The sequence below is a fragment of the Diadema antillarum genome, unplaced genomic scaffold (assembly GCF_040938485.1).
Source record: "Diadema antillarum isolate AM-2024a unplaced genomic scaffold, OU_Dant_1.0 seq00001808_RagTag, whole genome shotgun sequence".
In the NCBI taxonomy this organism is placed as follows: Eukaryota; Metazoa; Echinodermata; class Echinoidea; order Diadematoida; family Diadematidae; genus Diadema; species Diadema antillarum.
Window position 1 is genome coordinate 233,067 of NW_027272483.1, and position 19,606 is coordinate 252,672.

At 38.8% G+C, this 19,606-nt stretch overlaps 1 protein-coding gene across 1 annotated transcript in view; it reads right to left on the minus strand.

The window, feature by feature from the left end:
• Nucleotides 1-7,329: 7,329 nt before the first annotated feature.
• Nucleotides 7,330-19,606, minus strand: part of LOC139712459 (formimidoyltransferase-cyclodeaminase-like) — a 33,687-nt gene continuing 21,410 nt past the window's right edge. The window contains exons 6-15 of the mRNA XM_071624276.1: nt 18,756-18,935; nt 17,889-18,026; nt 14,849-14,980; nt 13,761-13,822; nt 12,355-12,481; nt 11,391-11,552; nt 10,708-10,751; nt 9,826-9,964; nt 8,399-8,494; nt 7,330-7,416 (exon numbers count right to left, since the gene is read on the minus strand). Coding sequence (XP_071480377.1) covers nt 7,330-7,416; nt 8,399-8,494; nt 9,826-9,964; nt 10,708-10,751; nt 11,391-11,552; nt 12,355-12,481; nt 13,761-13,822; nt 14,849-14,980; nt 17,889-18,026; nt 18,756-18,935 — 1,167 coding nt within the window. The remainder of the gene's footprint in view (nt 7,417-8,398; nt 8,495-9,825; nt 9,965-10,707; nt 10,752-11,390; nt 11,553-12,354; nt 12,482-13,760; nt 13,823-14,848; nt 14,981-17,888; nt 18,027-18,755; nt 18,936-19,606) is intronic.

Sequence of the window (19,606 nt, forward strand, 5' to 3'; positions counted from 1 at the left end):
CATACAAAAAAAAAAAGATAATATGCCTGCTTGGCAGGACAGAAAAATAAACTTAAGAAATTTTTCATTATCCTTTCACAAAGGTCACTAAAATAATTAATTCTTGATATAGGAAAGTACCATGTAAGTTTGTATTGCCCTATATTTCAAAGTTTCTTTGCATTGCATTGTTTTTCATAAATCCTGATAAAACAGAATCTCAATACAACTAAAGGGTTGTCATTCTCTGAGAATGTCATTCAAAGATTCCACGCCCTGCTGTCAGTTAGCTGATTACATCATACTGAAGTACATTGTACAAATGTATATCTGCAAGATCCGAACTGTTACATATCATGTTCCAAGCAATACCTTAGGCAATACTATACACATTATTTAATGGTAACATTTTCTCTTCCATACTCTTAAAGCCTCTTTACAGTAACTTAGAATTTGTGTAGATTTTTTTTTTTTTTTTTTTTTTGGGGGGGGGGGGGGTGGTGGTATCATAACCTGCTTCTAGACTGTAGCATCAGAAAGAATTTTCAGTCCTACTGTACATGTACATTCATTAATCACACCCTGTATTAAACAAATTCAAGGTCATGGTTAATTAATTTGGTTCTCTTCAAAACAATGAACACCTATATATTTTTTTTTTTTTTTTTTTTTGGGGGGGGGGGGGGGTTTAATCAAAGTAAATTCTTCTGGTCCCTTTTCATTTGCCCTTCAAATCTCTGGATGGCTGGCACCCAAGAAAAAGAAATCCCTGAACACCATATGATCTCACAAATCCTATCATGGTGCACATGACATTTTTTTTTTTTTTTACATCTTTTGGGTTGATATTTCCACTTTCTCCGGTCAAAGAACTGAAAAGGAGTTCTGAAAGACTTAGCGGGTGTTCAGCAAATGGCAGAAGTCACTCTCATAGTATCAAAAATACTAGCACTTTTAGTAGCAGACATGTTAGTCCCCATTCCCAAGTGAAAAATAAGAGTGAACCCCTTACCAAGATCCATCAAGCTAAATGTTTATCTTTCACACTAGAAGCATATCTGAAACTGAGAGGGATTCTGCAAAGTGGTGGCACCTTCTGCCATACATGCTGAATCTATTGCCAGAACATTAGCATGTTCAAACAACATGCAAACATGATCCAAAGTAAGGGTACACCTCAGGGCTACCACACCACAGTTTTCAAGTGGTCTACAGGTGTACTATACTTGAGTTACGTTGTAGTCCCAATGCAGACACAGCTGCATATGTATTCCTTCAAACACTGCTGAGGTACCAATCCATGGCAATCCCATGGCAAAACACTCTTATCTCTCAGGTGTGAATTGGGACCAATGACCTGCCAGGTCTATAAACTACACACAAGGCTAATAAACTGGCTATGAAGAAGGCACAGAAGAATGGTAAAAAGATGGATGGAAATGTTGGAATGGAAGAATAGGCCCACAAGTACAAACCCAACAAGCAAGCTATGCCCAGCATCTACAGTACATTTTAAGAGAACACATAGAATGAAGGCATATTGAATAATTTTAAAGATCTTGCCATCAACAATGCCAAGAATAACACCACCTAAAAGGTACAACTGACAAAAAAAAAAGTACCAATGAAACAGAATGAAACAATAAAGAGCACAACATTCATTTCATTTGCAATTATTGCAAAATTCAACCTACACACACCTCTACTCATTCATAATCAGGTGCCTTAGTAGTCTTTCTGTAGCAGCCAACAAATTTCCTTTGACAAATTAAGCAAGTTTTTCTTTTCGTTCAAGAACACTATCACTAAACACAGCACACAGCTGGAGCAACAGCATCCTACATTTGTAGATACACATCCTAGTCTGGAAACTCATGGCTGAGGCAGTTTAAGAATGGTTTCGTTCATACTGTTTTAAAATAACTTCCTTTGAGGCAACAAATTAAGTTGTGATGCACTGCCGTCCTACTTCCAGTGTGTCACAAAAAGTATTGACTTTATCTTTTCAGGTCACTTTTTTTTTTCTGATTATTTAAAAAAAAAAACTGAAGTCCTATAACACAATTAAACCTAGCAACTAACAACTGGTTGCTAACAAACATCACACCAAGACTTATAAAAACAAAATGATAAGACTACGCAGCTACAGGTGTATGTATGAAGGTACATGTAAAATGCCATTTGCCCAATGATCTATTGTATCAAACACGCACACAAGAATTTCACACACAGTATAGTATATCATTGGCAGAATTCAGTTGACTAATTAATGATGAGCATGCGGGGGGAAATAATAATATTGCATGGAATATTTTTTTTTTTAATCTTATTTTCAAGGCATGCTGGCATGATTAATCAGAAAAACACATAATCACCAGGAATGTCAAATGATTACATACAAAATTGTACCTTGGATGTAAATGCAGCATGTCATCACAGCTGAGAAATGATTTTCATCAATTTTTGTCACTGATGCAACAAACTGCAAGTCTTCCACTGATTCGCACGTACAAAATTGACAAGACCTTGAACCTTTCTTAAAGGGCAAGGTCATGGGAATTGCAAACAATGCCCAAAAGATCATGCTAGAAATCAGAAACAAAATACAACAATGACAACAACAACAACAAAAATGACATCAGAATTCCAGAAATGCTTCAGGCTGCAATTTCACAAAATACATCCTTTTACCAAAATACATATACAACTGTATACATGTACAGTTCTTGCATAAAGTACTGTAAAAGTGGAAATTTTCGCGGTGTTGAAATTTTCGCGCATTTTGCGCAACCACAAACTAGCACAAAAATAAAAGCACGCGAATATCTTTGTTAGCCATATGTTCCAGCAGTTGATGACTTGATTCCGCGGAATTAAAAACACTTGAAACTCTTCTTACCCCACCGAGCGCGAAAGATTGGTCGCACGAAAATATCCACTTTTACAGTAATGCATAAAGAAACATAAGTGTAGGCCCTAAACATCTTTATATTGCTGAATATATTTTTTCATTTGCTTCATCTGTGACTTTTCAAATTATTGCATTAGTGACCTCACATGTTCTGTAAACTAGAATATTTAGTAGCTTGGGTCCTTCAAGGTATTTTCTGTTAGGGAATGCAGTGTTGAAGCCCTAGAAGTGTCAGCAGAAAACTTTCTGGTCAAACTAATACTCTAATCCACAACATACACTGCTTTTAAACCAAGGCCCTGGAATGAGAAATACATACAAGTATTGTATCAAATGCCTTTTCAGGAGGCAAAGCTTTCTATTAAAATAGCTACAAACTGTAGTTTCAACTTTGGATAAGATAAACATAACATTTACAGGGGGCAATATTTCAGCTGTCCTATGAACAAGACATAACATGCCCTTTGTGGAATGTACACTACAGCTTTAGCAAAGAAAGCCGATCTAAAATCAAGTTCTAACAATCTAAAAAAGATTACCAATGCTTCAACAAATACATTGTACATTTGTACTTGTATAGGCCATATATTTTGCAGAGTTTTCATTTCCTGAATCTTGCGAGTTGGGTGCTACTCACGAATATAACAACGTGCAAAACATATTGACTCTTATCCTGACCTAGCCTGACCAGACGCTGTGCGAAGCACGCCACACTTGTGTACAGCAACAGGGCTGTGTATAGTTAATCCTGACCACGAAGTAACATGCACACATACATTTCGCTGCTCATTACTGTACTCCCCAATCGCAAAATTGTCGGGAAGTCTTGATTTGCAAAATAAATTAGACTGGCTAAATATATGGCGTACACAGTATGTGTTGTCTACTTCGCAAGACAGATGAAAAGGTCACGCAAAATATGCTCAAGCTTCAACATTATACTTGGTACACTGCAATAGCTGATCATACACATTACGACTTAAATTTTCTTTTCTTTCTTTTCAGCCTTTGGCTCCTTCATTCAACCCAAGCAAGAAATCATTGCCCCACAAACCTTGTCAATATTGAAAATTCGACCCAAGAAGCTATCATGTCATGCCACAACCAGGAAAAAATTACCATGACACTTTTTGCAGTACAAAATCATATCAAAAATGAAAATTCCCACACTGTACCATCATAGTCCAACACCAATCACCAATCTAGTGCTCTCATTAAACACTGTAGAAAGGCAATATCAGCACAACATGTCAGGGCAGATTTTGAAAATAAAAGAAATATATATAATCACTCTCTAGGAACGCTGCACACTTTCTTTGCAGCCTTTGCTTTATACTAACCACTTACAGCATACTGCAAAAGTGGTTTCTTTCGCATACAGATACTTTCGCGGTTTCCATCGGTGCCGACTTTTACGCGTGTGTTTAAATTCGCGGTCGGCAAAATCTGTGACATCACAGTCGGCAAAAACTGTTTTATTTTGCACATGAAAACCCAAACTATAATCCAATTATTCTTTTATTTATCAAATAGAAATTAGAATTAAAGGTAGGCTTACCTGAAATCCTGTCTCTCAAGTACTTTATAACATGCTTGTACCTACATTGCGCGGTATCGCTGTGTGTGTGTTGACCATCAATACACTTAATGCGCGGAATCTTTGTGTGTGCATGTGCGCCAAGCGTTGTTACAAGCGGCGAGTTCAAAACATTTTCGCGTGATGTTAAATTCACGGTTCAACCTCAAAGCGCGAAAAGGGCGAAAATAAAACCACCGCAAAAGAAACCACTTTTACAGTACATGCATTTCTTTCTCTTTCTTCCTCTCTCTCTCTCTCTCTCTCTCTCTTTCTACTTCACAAGCACAGTGTATCAAAGTTCAGCTGGGTTATGCCACTTGACAGCTTGAAAAAGAAAAATGGACACATAATCATTTTTACTTTTTTTAGGATTTCAAGCTGATGATATCAGAAAAAACTGTTATAGGTTACTTGTTTGTCTGTTCCATTTTTCTTTCCAGGCCCGAGCCAAGCGGATAAGAATGTGCAGAAAGTTGGAATGAAGGAATACATTCAGGTTTGAGTTTCTTCAGTTTGTCACAACTGCTGATCTGTAAATTAACAAACATGTCGGAAAAAAGGAACCAGTGGGACCCAAACTACAATCCAATTATTCTTTTATTTATCAAATAGAAATTAGAATTAAAGGTAGGCTTACCTGAAATCCCGTCTCTCGAGTACTTTATAAGATGCTTGTACCTACATTGCGCGGTTTCGCTGTGTGTGTGTTGACCATCAATACACTTAATGCGCGGAATCTTTGTGTGTGCATGTGCGCCGAGCGTTGTAACAAGAGGCGAGTTCAAAACATTTTTTTTTTCCGACATGTTTGTTAATTTACAGATCAGCAGTTGCGATCTTAACAAATTTTCATTTGTAGAGGGAGACAAACTGAAACTAGAAATGTCGCTTTGGCGACTGGTATGCCTCCGCCATAATGCATGATTTTCCCAATAGGTCTAGATAGTACATGTGGATAATGTGTGATTACATTTTCACAAAATTGGCAAAATATTGAAATGACAAGTTTGTCACAAATGTGTTGAATGTTCACCTTCCTTGACCTAGGTTTAATTGGATGAATAGGAGAGCATGTATCTAGGGATTTAAGGACTTTAACTTGACTTTGACCCATTCATACATTTAGGCATTGAGTAATTTTCAAGGTACAGGTGTGGAGAAAAAGTGCAATTTCTGAATTGAATAGTAAATTGTTACCATTTTCATCTGGCCCTTGACCCTAAAATTCATAAGATAATCACTTTCAGGTAGAACATGCATAATATGTACTAAGTTTCAAGATAACTTGAGCCACTTCCGAGATATGGAGGAAAAAATTAGTTCAGCACTTTCACTTGATCTTTGACCTTTTGACCTTTGAGGCAAAAAAAGAAGAAGAAAAAAAAAACTTTCCAGAGAATTTCTATTAGGCTACACATGCATACACCAAGTGTTAAAAAAAATAACCCTGCTGGCATTGCATAAATATGAGGGAAATAGTAAAATTTTGAAGTGTTGCACTTGACCTTTGACCCCTGGCCTTTGACCCCATGAACCCTACATTCTCTAGATAATCACTTCCAGTCAGTACATGTATATAGTACTATGTTCCATGAAGATACCTTGAACAATTTTCCAAGGTACGGAGAAAAAAAGAAGTTTTAATATTTTTACTCAACCTTTTGACCTTTGACCTTTGACCTCACGACCCACACTTTCACCAGAGAATCTTAATTGGGTAATACATGTATACACTAAGTTTCAAGAAAATATCTTCAGGCATTCAATAGATATGGTGGAAATAGTGAAATTTTATGTATTTGACCCTGACCTTTTGACCTTTGACCTCATGACCCAAACTTTCACCAGAGAATCTTAATTGGGTAATACATGTATACACTAAGTTTCAAGAAAATATCTTCAGGCATTCAATAGATATGGTGGAAATAGTGAAATTTTATGTATTTGACCCTGACCTTTTGACCTTTGACCTCATGACCCAAACTATCACCAGAGAATCTTAATTGGGTAATACATGTATACACTAAGTTTCAAGAAAATATCTTCAGGCATTCAATAGATATGGTGGAAATAGTGAAATTTTATGTATTTGACCTTGACCTTTTGACCTTTGACCTTGAGCATGTGCACCCAAAAGTTGATAGGCACAACTTCACCCCCTAATACACATACATGCCAAGTTTCATTAGGATACCTCAACAGGTTTTGATAGTTACCTTGTCCACAAAATTAATTACGGACGGACGGACGGACGGACAACCCGAAAACATAATGCCTCCGGCACCACTTCGTGGCGGAGGCATAAAAAACTCAAACCTGAGCCTTCACCCCTCTGAATAATATCTTTCTTTCATTTAAGGAATACATTGTCAAAGTGCACATTTTCAATTCTTCAAACAAAATTGCCTTTAGCCAAGGACATCTCTGCATGCAAACAGAAGCACAGGAATGCAAAGCAACGCTATAACATCTCAAGCAAATGTTGCGCTAATGCAATAAAAGCATAGTCATTCTAGTTTCCACATCATCACGTATGATTATCAAGTGCTGCATTGCTTGGATGCAAAAGGATGCAACTACCTCATCCAAGACCTATCGAGGACGGTAAATTGTAGAGACCACATAAATAACACACCACTGTGTGACGACAGATTTGTACTTTGTACTACATATTTCAGATAAGGTATTTTAAAAACCATCTCTCAAAGAAGACACAACAGGCTGTATTCCTCTACTGCATCACTTTCCAGAAATCACCACGGCAACGCAACATCATCCAAGAGAGACTAACTGCATCAAGATCCTCACATGGCTGTAGACATAGTAGGGGACACGCTGCACACTACATCACTGCACTTCATCACTCCTTGCGGTCGGCCACGATTTCTAGAACCTCTTTGGCGCCCTCTTGAGCCACATGCAGGAAATCCTTTATGTCTTCTGTGGCCTGGAGAAACATGCGAGATAAAAAGAACAAAAGCTGACAAACAATAAAATAAAGGAAAATCATCTACAAATGTATATTATATGTATATGAAATGCAAAGAGGTCAATTGTACAAAAGGCAAATATCAAAACATCATAATTATTACACACAACCATTGATGAAACTTCAAGGGCAGGTACAGAAAACAAACACAGCGGCATGTGCACAACCAAACAAAGCCTTTGTGAATGTCAAGCCCCAGTCACATGTAAATACGGATCCTCAAGGATCTACACAATTCTGGGGAGTTCCGAGATAGTTTCGCCCTGAATGGAGCATCAATGAGCGTTGATGACTGTGCGCACAGTATCAACACGGCAGCTACATGGATTATGCCCGAACAGCACGGCATCTACATGGCGCTTTAAATACACAGACCATGCCAGACCCACCCGGTAATTACACGGTCCATGCCAGAAGAGCATGGCGTCTACAGGGATCAACACGGCAGCTACACAGCAGCCACACGGACCATCCCGGATTGCTCGGCCAACACGGCAGTCTTTGTATGACGCCGGATATTTTTGACCTCCAAAAGTTGCCATGTTGGCCTCCCGGATGTCCAAGGATATGTCCAAGGCGTCAATACAGATCTCTCCCTGTATGTCTATGTGACTGGTGCTTTAGATGACATTTGACAGTGCCAAACTGCTTCTCCCCATGTATTTTTCAAACACAAATAGATGTGTCTAATTTTGTTTTAATTTCATTATGACAAAGGATGGCATTGTGTGCATCATATAATCACTGTACTGTAGTGTAGTGTAGTATAGGTAATATGCATAGAAACATATGGTACAATGAAGTGTAGAGTAGTGTATCAGTCTGAGTACAGTGTAGAGCATGACACTGATTGGTGATGGTCTGTAGGGTCACACCATACAGTTAACAGGGAAAAAAACAAGAACACAGTGTTGAATTTACACTGAACACCTGTGCTTACCTTATCCTTGTAGGCCTGATCAGTGACACTGGGAAGGTTGATCATCACATTGTAATATGCTCCCCAGACTGCCAGCTCCATAGCCTTGGCCCCAACCTGTAGGATCAAAGTAAACAGAAATCAGGTTTCAGAAAACACTATTTTTTTTTTTCTTCGGGGGGGGGAGTTGCAAAGCCATTTGAGGTAGTAAACCTCATTCACACCAAATTGATTTTCCAACAGCGACAGGTTCATTGTGGTTTAAACTTATTTAATGCAATGCAAAAACAATAAATTTTTGTCTCTGTTGTGAAGTCGACTTGTATAACAATCAAAGTGCATACATTGATGTCACACTTTCATTTCCCAGAAGCGAATCTGAATGAGACTTGTGCTTACAAGTCGCTTTGGCAATAGACACTGCAATACCGAAGTCAACCCTCATGTGAAATTTTGTAGACATGAAGATGGCTTACTCTTGACACAACTTTCTTTGAGACTGAAGACAAGGTCAAAAACTAGTTGCCGAGGTAACAAAACATGGAATCACATAACAGAACAAACATCGTGTTGATAAAATGCTAAGAATAATATCGTTTAGAGTAAAAAAACCAAAGAATGATACAGTAGTGGGAAAACTCATTATAACAATGACTACTAAAAAACCATGACAATTACAACATGCACCTTGTCAAGTTTCTGACTACATCAGGGTACAAGAATAAAGAAACATAAAGGCCCGAATTCACGAAGGTGGTACATATGAAACCATGGCTTACACCATGGACCAAAAACCATGGAGCACCAAGTTTCGCATGGAATATTTCGTTTCGAAATCAGACATTTCGTTGGTGAAATGATTATTTTGTAACGAAATGACAACATTTTGTAACTAAATGAACATTTCGTCCACGAAATGATAATTTCGTTCACGAAACGGTCGATTTTGTTGACGAAATGACCAATTTTGTACGAAATATTCAGTGCCATACTTGGCGCTCCATAGTTCTTGTCCATGGTTTAAACCATGGTTTCATTTGTACCACCTTTGTGAATTCGGGCCAAAGAGTTATGACCAGCAAAGTCATCTTGTTATAAGAGGGTTTCATTACACATATCAGACGTTTGCATAACAAGGTTCCACTGTGAAATCAAGAGATTATTAACCCGTCAAGGACGAGTCCCAAGTAATCTCGGGCAGGTATCTATGGGAAATGCATGTTGTAGCAAAATCATCCCGTCCTCAAGGGGTGAAAGCAGAGGGGTGAAGATGCGCTATGAAAGGAAAGATTTTAATCAGTCGTCTCCCTCTGTACAAAGTCATTTGTAAGATCACAACTGTGAGGCAGCTATGATCTTGACAAAGATCACACATAATTTATGTACACATTACAAATGTATGTCTCTCAAGCGAGAGTGGAAAGACGAAAAATGAGTTCAAGGGTCACCTGAAGGTCAGATTTGCACTGAACGTTGCCATAGCGAGCCATCTCCTTCATGGTATCCCAGCATGCATTGACCGACATGGCGACGTTCATGGGGACAGCGATGGCACCCCTCATGGCTGACTTCATGCTCTCATCACGACTGTCATGGACACATCAAAAGGGATCTCTTTTAGTACTTCTTCAGTCATCAACATTTCAACTGACCAGTACGGCATCCACACACATCTCTTATTAGCAACACTATGATAAACAGTTAACTGTTGGGAGCAGTGACTATAATCCAGCACATTTACACAAATAGAAAATTCAATGAAAAATTAGCAAAGAAAATGGGATTTACTCATTTTTCATTCATATCATCTAGTCAGTTTCCCTTTGTTTGCATTTATCAAATAGAAATATTCACGCAATGAATCATTAATGTCATCAAATAGCTGTAAAACTTGTAAATGCTTGCTAATGTTTTCCCAATAAAATATAAGCCTATGTTGAAATTCTGCATGGTCAACCAAAATATTGACTGCTTTATCATTCAGGTCATATTGTGAATTCTTCTCCCATGTTGATTCTACCTAAAAGACCAATAAGTCCATTTTGGGTAATGACGTGTGTATCAGTATCAACTTGAGTCAAGGAATTGCTCCATAATGTTCATAGCAGTTAGTAATTGTTAACAGCATTAAAGGGTAACATCAGGCAAGGATATTGAATTTGTTATTTGATAGATACACACATACCACAACTACTTTCGATTCAAAAACTCCCATCAACTCCACAAAAGGATAAAATTTCCTCCATCCCCACCCTGCCCCTCCCCCTCCCCCTAAAAAACTGCTCATTGCACCTACATTGTACCAACAACACAGAACATGGAATACATACATTGCTGTCTCCTCCTCATTAGACTTAGGCATCTTCATAGCGCTCTGTGAATGGAAAAGGGATATTTACAAATGATGCAATGATTCAGAGACTACATAGAAATGTTTGAAAACAGGAGATTTCAGAGCAACTGCGATGGCATAGAATCAAGTGTGTGACAGAAAAACATAAATGAACCGGTATTTATAGGAAGAATACATTATCAATTGAGAACCAGAAAGGCTCTATCGCAATTTTGGGGGTATTGAGTTAATATTGGTATCATATTGTAGAGCTCGATCTCCTCTACATAACATTGGCTATCAAGAAAATTTGTTTTACAAAGACTGCTTCTTATGACTGTACACACCACAAAAGCAAGTCTGATTTTTAGCAAATCGAGACTTCCCTACAATTTAATATAGTGAGTGGTCAAATTTGCGATTGTGGAGTACGACAACGGATAGAGAAATGTGTGTGTGCACGTCACATTCATGTCAAGATCAGAACTGATAGTTTCGCATGTTTTGAAATTTGTGAATAGCACAAGAATTGCAAAATTTGCAAAAATAAAAACCTGTGAAATACATGGCATAGGTAGTACAATTGTATATCAATCAAGGTCTTATTTACCTGGGAAGCATAACAAGTACTAATACTGAACAGTAAATGATTTGCACCAAGTAATATCTATTTCTGCTTACCATGTAGGCAGCAAAGGCAGCCGTGTCAGCGTCAATCAGGGGGATGAGGTCGTGCATGGCCTGACGGAGGGGCGGGATGAGCTTCCTCATCGTACCGTCAATCGCCTCAAACTTCTTGTTGCCATACGACATCCAGCCAACCATGGTACCGAGGGCAGCTCCCTACAGAGATGCATCATTGTTCATTAACGAAAGATTCTCATAAAAACCACCTCTGACAAGATAAATACATGTAAATGTGTGTAAGTCTTTAATGCTGATGGTAGACCAGTGATAGAAGAAAACACAGTACAAGTACAACAATTGTAGGTGAGGCACACTTTGTAGAAAATTAAATGATCTCCATCAGGAACAATGAACAGCTCACTGGAATTGCCCCCAACTTCTCTGCCATAAACCAGTTTTAGTTTTGCTTACATAAGATTTTATGCACAATGCCACTGCAATGACTGCTGTATTCAAATCTCATGCCTATTTTCACTACAATAACTATTCCCAACAATAACAAGAAGGCTTGCACTAGATAAGCCTGACATGGCAGCAAATACAGTACTCTCTTATAGACTTTTTTTTTTTGGTTTCTATTGTTACTCTCCGTAAATAAGATTGTGTGCCAGATCTGTATTATCATGAACACAAAGTGGATAATGCCTCCGGCGACACTTCATGGCGGAGACATAAAAAGAGCTTTTAATCAGCTGAAATGCTGGCCAATTCTCTATATCCTCAACCCTCCCCTACCCTACCAATTCTTAATCTGAGGAGGAAGAGATAGCGCAATGACGGGAAGAATCTGGGTTGATCTGTAATCATATAGCAACAGCTTTATTGGTATTCACCAAGCAGCAGTACAAGTCACAGGTATATTGTCCCAAACACCAGATGGCGCTGTTGTACTATAATTTACCAGTATAACTACACAACACCTTAACTGGCGGACATTGTAGAAAGATTCCTTCCTTACCATGGCTCCAATAGCCGCAGACACTGAGCCTCCGCCTGGAGCCGAGGACCTTGCTCCCACGTTGATGATGAAAGACTTGAGGCTCATGGAGGCCAGAGGTCCATCAGCGTCCGCATCAATCATGTACCTGGGGAGGGACATGACACTTGGTTCAGCATACACGTGTACGATGGAGTGTTCCGGTGTACAAGCTCATTTTCCATAACAATGTAAAGGGAGCTTAGTGACGCTTACTTGTCATTTTCTTTGCCAAAACATCATGGAACTGCCACTGAGTTTATTGGTGTTCTGTATACTGTGTTCACAGATACGCACTCTACTGACTGGGTTTACACTCTTGACTGAAATACCACACCGGTGTACATTGGACTGACTGGTATACAGGGATTGACTGGGATACACTGGATTGATGGTATAAACTGTACTGACTATGCAATAGATTGACTGGGACAGTATACTCGATTGACTGGCATACACTAGATTGACTATTAGTTTACAATGGAATACACTGATTACACTACACTGACTGACATAATATCCTGGATTGACTAGCATAATACATTAGATTGACTTAGTTTACACTGGAATACAATGTACAGCGATTACAACTAGACCAACTGGCATACACTGGAATGCATGGTATACAATGGGCCAACTAGCATGCTTATAGATTGTTCGGCAGAGGATAAAGAATGCCAGGCAGATGAATCAACCATCGTGTACTCTTGCAGACTGGTCGGTAATGGTACAATACAAATGTATGCGGTTCACAAAATCATACACACTACAAGCATTTAGTGGGGGGGGGGGGGGGAGGGGGCGGGGAGAAAGATATGCAAGACACACAAACTCTCTGATTAGACAGAATCTATCCATGTACATTGTATGTTTCTCCACATCAAAATTAATGGAATCATTGAACCCCTGTGATAACAACAAACTTCTCCTATTGATATGAATGTACCAGACGGCTCTATTATGACAGCACTCGTATATATTCCCCACAAAGTGCTGGTAATAATCTTTTTCTATCTTTCTGTTTTTTAATGTAGTGTACACAAACCACATACTTGTTTTGTCGTAAGTTCACAGATGGCAAATCAAGAAGGTAAATTTGGCATTTATTATCGCTCACTGTCAGTCAGCTTATCACAGGCTTGCACAAGGCAATGGACTGTATACCATAAAACATTTCATTTTAAGAAGAGCACAGACAGTAACTGCTAAGATTTTGACACAAAAATTCCCATGAGTAATGGCACAACAGAAAGTGACGATAACTATGGACACACAATGTGAAAATTTGCCCTCTAAATGAGCTGACATTCTTTTACCAACCTGTTGTAAGCATCACACAGAAAAAAAAGATAAGAAAAATATAAGTATAAAAAGAATAGAAAACTCACTCAATAATCTTCTCCCGTGGGTTGAATGGCTCCAGGGAGCTCAGACCAAGACGGTTAATAGCCTGTGAAGAAATAGGGTCAATTAATCTATCACTGATGCTCACACTCAGATTGTAAGGATACTATGTGTAAACACTGAAAGTCACATTGCCAGACAAAAATCTTTTGACACTGTATATGGGTCATATATAATTGAGACTTGATAGACAATTTTGTGACAGGTGATTTCACGCTTGAGAAACACATTGATGGAATAAGATATGAATATTATCCCTTTTCACACAAAAAAAACATGCATGTTCATAAACAACCTGAGCTATGCCAAAGACAAAAAGGATAAGTGGAATTCTATCGATATTAATGAATAAAGGTTGAAAAGAAAAGGGCTGCTTTAGCACCTGGGATATGCTAACATTTTCACCAAAAAAAATTATACATGTGCTGTGATCTGTTACATTGTTATCTATATTTCATGTTTGTTTGTACTCTCACACACTGAGAGGAGGTCAAAAGAGTCTGAAAATTATACAAATTTTACAATGTAAGTCAGAAAGTGCCCATGACAGAACAGAGACAAGAAACTGATTACAACTGTATCTAAACCCTGTTTTAACAAACCTTACCCGACAACGTCGCAATAACGTCCAGGGAACAAAATTCCTTACCGCGGGCAATAAAATCACAGAATGTGAGGGGTACCTTTTTGATAGACACACACGGAAAAACTTCTCCGCATAAGTTTCTATAACAACCTACTGATTCATGCCTGAAGGGAGTGTGGTTTCCCTACAATCTATGCATGTGATCGGCGAGCAGTGTATTCGGACTATTGTGCATGTGTGGTACATGTATGTATCAAAGGAATGTTACGTTCTAATAGAAGGGTTGTAAGGGTAATGCAAGGCTAGTTACCCTAGCTGGCTAGTGAAGAATTTGCCAAAAGTTACAACCTCAGCAATGTGCAAGCAACATTTTGCATGGACCATTTCAACAGGCAAGGTTAAAAAAAAAAAAAAAAAAAAAAAAAGTTGTCACAGTATTAACTCTAGTTTGAAAGGCTCTGATAAAACAGGGCTTAAGGTTCTCACCAGTCTGACTTTCTGGGATTCCTCCACAATGAAGAGGTTATCTCGTTCGATGTAGTACTCGGCTGCCTCTAGGATGGCCTTGAGGGGAACCAGACCCACCAGCTGGGCCCCACAGAGGGCGACATTCAGTTCCTGTCAGGACACACAAATAGGCAGCATAGCTTTAATAGTAAAGACAATGGCCAAGACACATGAGAGTTACTGTCATGATATGACATGTTAATAATGAAGGTGGCATACATTTGTACACTTATTTTAATTGCCTCTCCAAAGGCAAGGCGTGTTTGAGATATTGCTGACTGGAAGCAATTCTTATAAGTTTATACCCATATCTTGCCATTTGTACACTTCTTGATACAGTGTTAACTGTGCTATCATATAATTTGTTTGGATAGTTTGGCACGGCTGGTGAAGAGACTAGCGTGCGTCTGGCGTGTTCATATGATGCATCACCACACAGCGAGTATTCGAGATGAAGCACTCATTCGCAACTTCCAGAACCGAGTGTCCTTTTGTAAGATTTATGTCAGTTAAGAAGGTGGGATTGTTAGACCTTAAAATCTATAGTTTTGTGACCCTTGTGGATCAATTTGATGGTGCAAAGGGTGATTGTTAGATTTGTGGTTTGCTCGATCAGTTAGCAATCTTAGCTTCGATCGTTCATGACATTGACATTGTGTGCACTTGCCTATTGAAAGTTTGATTCACGGCCCTTGAGCGTGCTGTAACTAGTGCAAGTTTAAAAGACATTTGGTGTCTGATTGGGGTTTGAGAAAGCGATATGGAGTGTTATTGATTGTTTGAAGAACAATTGTAAGGATTGATAATTGTGTTTGAGGTGAATTCGCAGTTGCAGTAAAAATAATGTGAATTCGGTCTGTTCAGGAACTATTTTAATAGTAATTAGCTGGCTTGGTGTTCCTTGGCAACCGGTTCACGCCAATAAAAGAGGCGGAGTGATATTTTGGGGTAAATATAAGGTGATACGCCTTTCGCATAGTCTCAAATTAGGCGCCCTTTGGTAATAATCACATATACTGTATAATGTCATCGCAGACGTTTATATTGGGAATAATTAAACAAAGTAGTGGCACAGTTTATTATTTCAGCCTGTTTCACATGAACAAACTCCTCGAGTGGCTGATTTATGGTAGTTAGGCAGTCCTGTGAGATGCAATCAAAGAATCATTTACATGTTAAACTTGCAACTGGTTTACCTATTGGTAAAGGTTGGATAATACATGTATGTTGGATGCAACAGATTTCTAACCAGTGATGTATTAATGATGAGCAAGGACTGTTTATGTAAAAAAAAGAACAAAACCCTGTATGAGCAAAAAAGATATTTCATTGATACCTTTGGACAACATAACACAAAGATATAACAGCAACAGCTGATGTAGATTATATCATGACTTGCAAGACAGTTTAGACATGTGCATGAACATGAATGTGTGAATCTTTTTTCCTTTGGTGGCACATGCACATGTGAAGGAATTTTGGTGCCAAAATTTAACAGAAGTTGAAACATACACTTCAAGTGTATTTGTTAATGTTATAGCATTCAGGGAAAGGTGAATGCACATACAGTTGTATTGATTGGCATAACTTGTACACATAACAGAAAGTTGAGTTAACTGTGTTTATATTATGTGTGTTTGATCATTATTTCAGGTGTAACAGACACAGTAGTTGAATTTTACTACTGCATATACTACAACTAGCTACAGTATCTACAGCTACTACTGCTACTGCATATCGTACCATGCACCGCATACCACCGCACGTTACTGTTTTACGATATCATACCTCACTGTACTGCATTGCGTTGCATTGCATCGAGTATTGTACGTCATATGCAAGAGAGAATAAAGGAAGCTACAAAGGTCTTTTATGGTAAACGCTCGTCCTACATCTCTTTATTGCAACAACATGTAAGCCTGGAAGTTTGCTGAGTGAAACACAACAGTTACTATTAAGCACAATCAAAATATGAACACTATATTACCAAACTTTAGTGAGAAAAGCAGGTCAGATTTTGTTGTTTTTGTTTAATTTTCATTACAATATGAAAATTCTTAAGAGCATAGGTGAATTGATTGGTATAGTTCAGTAGTCACATCGGATGCCATCGGCGGCTAGCATCGCGATGCTCATGCACAGATGAATGAGGTGGCCTGTGCTATCAAATGTAAAAAGGTTTCCAATCTTAGCTGCAGCAAAGACCCCCAGTCAGAGTAATCAGTAATGACAGGGAAGCAATTGGTGAATGTCATGATGCTTCATTTGGATGTTTAGAAAGGCATACTTGTACATACATACTTTACAAGCCATCTATGGTCTAGTTCATCATACAAATTGGTGAATTATGCTACAATTAGAATATACAAATGCTGCCAGATAGTAACCTCATGAACTGCTGCTCAACTCTTCACGTTGCTCATTCCTTTCAGAATGGCTCCCTCCAAAACATTTTCCAAATATGAGCTACAAGTGCTTTCATTTTTTTTTCAAACCCCCACCATTATCATTTGTTGTCCTTTTCTTTTGAGAAAGTATGATCATGCTATCATGCATTGGCTGCTACAACACTACAAAATCAATTTTGCTGGCAAGGAAAGCAGAGCAGTGGTTTTGTGGTCGAATGCTTACTTTAAATCACTAACATCATCTAGGCCTACAAGAGGCATCCCACACTATCAACAGTGCAGTATCAGAACACATTTTGTGCAAGCCACTGATGGCTGTACGAAGTATCTGGATATCACACTAGCCCATTCATTCATGCTGTACAAACAAGAGAAGCCACCACCCAGCCATCTTACCATGCACACGCTATACAGAGAAGATAACAGAGATCACATGATACCGTGAGTTCTGTACACAGCAAGTGTCTGGGCAATGTGCATGGTATTAAGATGGCGGCATGGCAGCTTCAAAGCAACTTGCCAATGAGATATCCAGATGCTTCCTATAGAGATCAGTGGCACAAACCAATATCTCAGCCTATCATAGATTTCTGGAGGGCTACTGTACGTACCTTGGAGTCTTTGAGGCATTCCTCAAAGGCGACGTGCATGGGAGTCTCATCAATGTCCGTCAGATTCATGGACACCTGGGCCAGGTTGTACTCATCAAGCCACCAACCTATGGCCTGCACGGACTTCAGCCTGCCCGGCTGCACGGGGGACAATGCAAAGTGAGACAGACAGAGAGTTTAGCTTCTAGTGCTCATGCTATTTAATGCTGTCAAGAAGTTGTGAATTGTCACTACTGCAGTAAAGTAATGAAAGTGATGATGAAAGTGATGATGTCACAATCTTTTGTTATACATGTAGCTAGTTAGTGCTGGTTCCCCACAAAATAGTAGTCCAGAGGGTTTGAACTGAGCATGGTATGCAACCATTGTGTTCACAGATATTGGGGTTAAAAGAGGTTGTTTCGAACCAGTTTCCATAGCAATGAACGGCTATGATGTCAGTTCGGTTCTCTAAACATTCTTACAAACCTTTACTCAACTATAAGGTAATGTAGTCTCTCTAAATTTTCATCAAACTTCACAAGAAGCTACATTTAGCACGAGAAAAATATGGGCTTATAATCGCATCTTTGTGATACTAGCATCAAGTTTATGAAAGGGGAATTCACCTGGAGGGGGAAAAAGTGTTGAAACAAAACAAAAGTACCATATAATAAATAAGCATACAAATAGACAGAATGCCTTGACATGAGACTAGCATTGCACTGCTTCTGCCCCTACTCTGCTCCCACACATGTTACAAATGTCAAACAGACACAATGCACTACAACAGCACCATCGTTCCATGATCCCATTTTTCTATCACCTTATATTTTTTTCAAAAGCATTTAATGGCTGTGACACCTTGAGACAAGACTAGTATCTCACCTTCTCTGGCCCCCTACCCTGCTCCCGAACGTTGAGTGCGATGCGGTGCGCCTGCTCCTTGGTGCCAAGGACGTTGATGTTCATGGCAATCAGGAACTTCCTGGCCCCCGTTGCCGTGGCGCCCCACGTCGGCACGAACTTGGCGGGGCCGAAGTCTGGCTTCCAATCCAGGCTTACCACCTGTCAGATCAAAAAAAAAAAAAAAAGCTAACAAACATGTCCCTCATTTAAAAACAATAAAAACAATTAAGTCCTTCAATAAAAGCATTTCTCACCCTCCAAGGTTAAAAAAAAAATTATATTTTCTTACATTTGTTAGGAATGTAGTATAATGTTGATACCGTTATATAATAACATAGACAACGTGTGTTTGTGTGTTATTCATAACATTCAAGCATGTAGCAAATTTTAATTGACTATCTGTTAGAATGTCATTTTCCTGTTTATGTACAAGCTGTATTATCAATATGTGTATGTATGTATGTATGTATATTGTTATATTTATGTATCTGTAATGTCAAACAATGTGAAAACTGAATTTCCTTATTGGACAATAGATCAAATCAATCAATGTCAATGTTAAAACTCTACCATAAACACATGAACTCATACCCTAAAAGGTCTTACTGGAAAATCACAGTGCCTTGGTTGTCACATTTGTATGATCTCATGACAGGTGTTAAGCCCCGGTCACACAGCACTCCATGTCCAAATCACGTACAAAAAGTTATGAAAATCTGGTGGACGTGGTCGTAAGTGGTAATTTTTTGGTCAACTTTGGTTTGGCCGTGCTTTGTACGGGGTATGGCCGCTGGCGGCTGTTCCACTGCTAAAGCACTGCCTAAGAACAG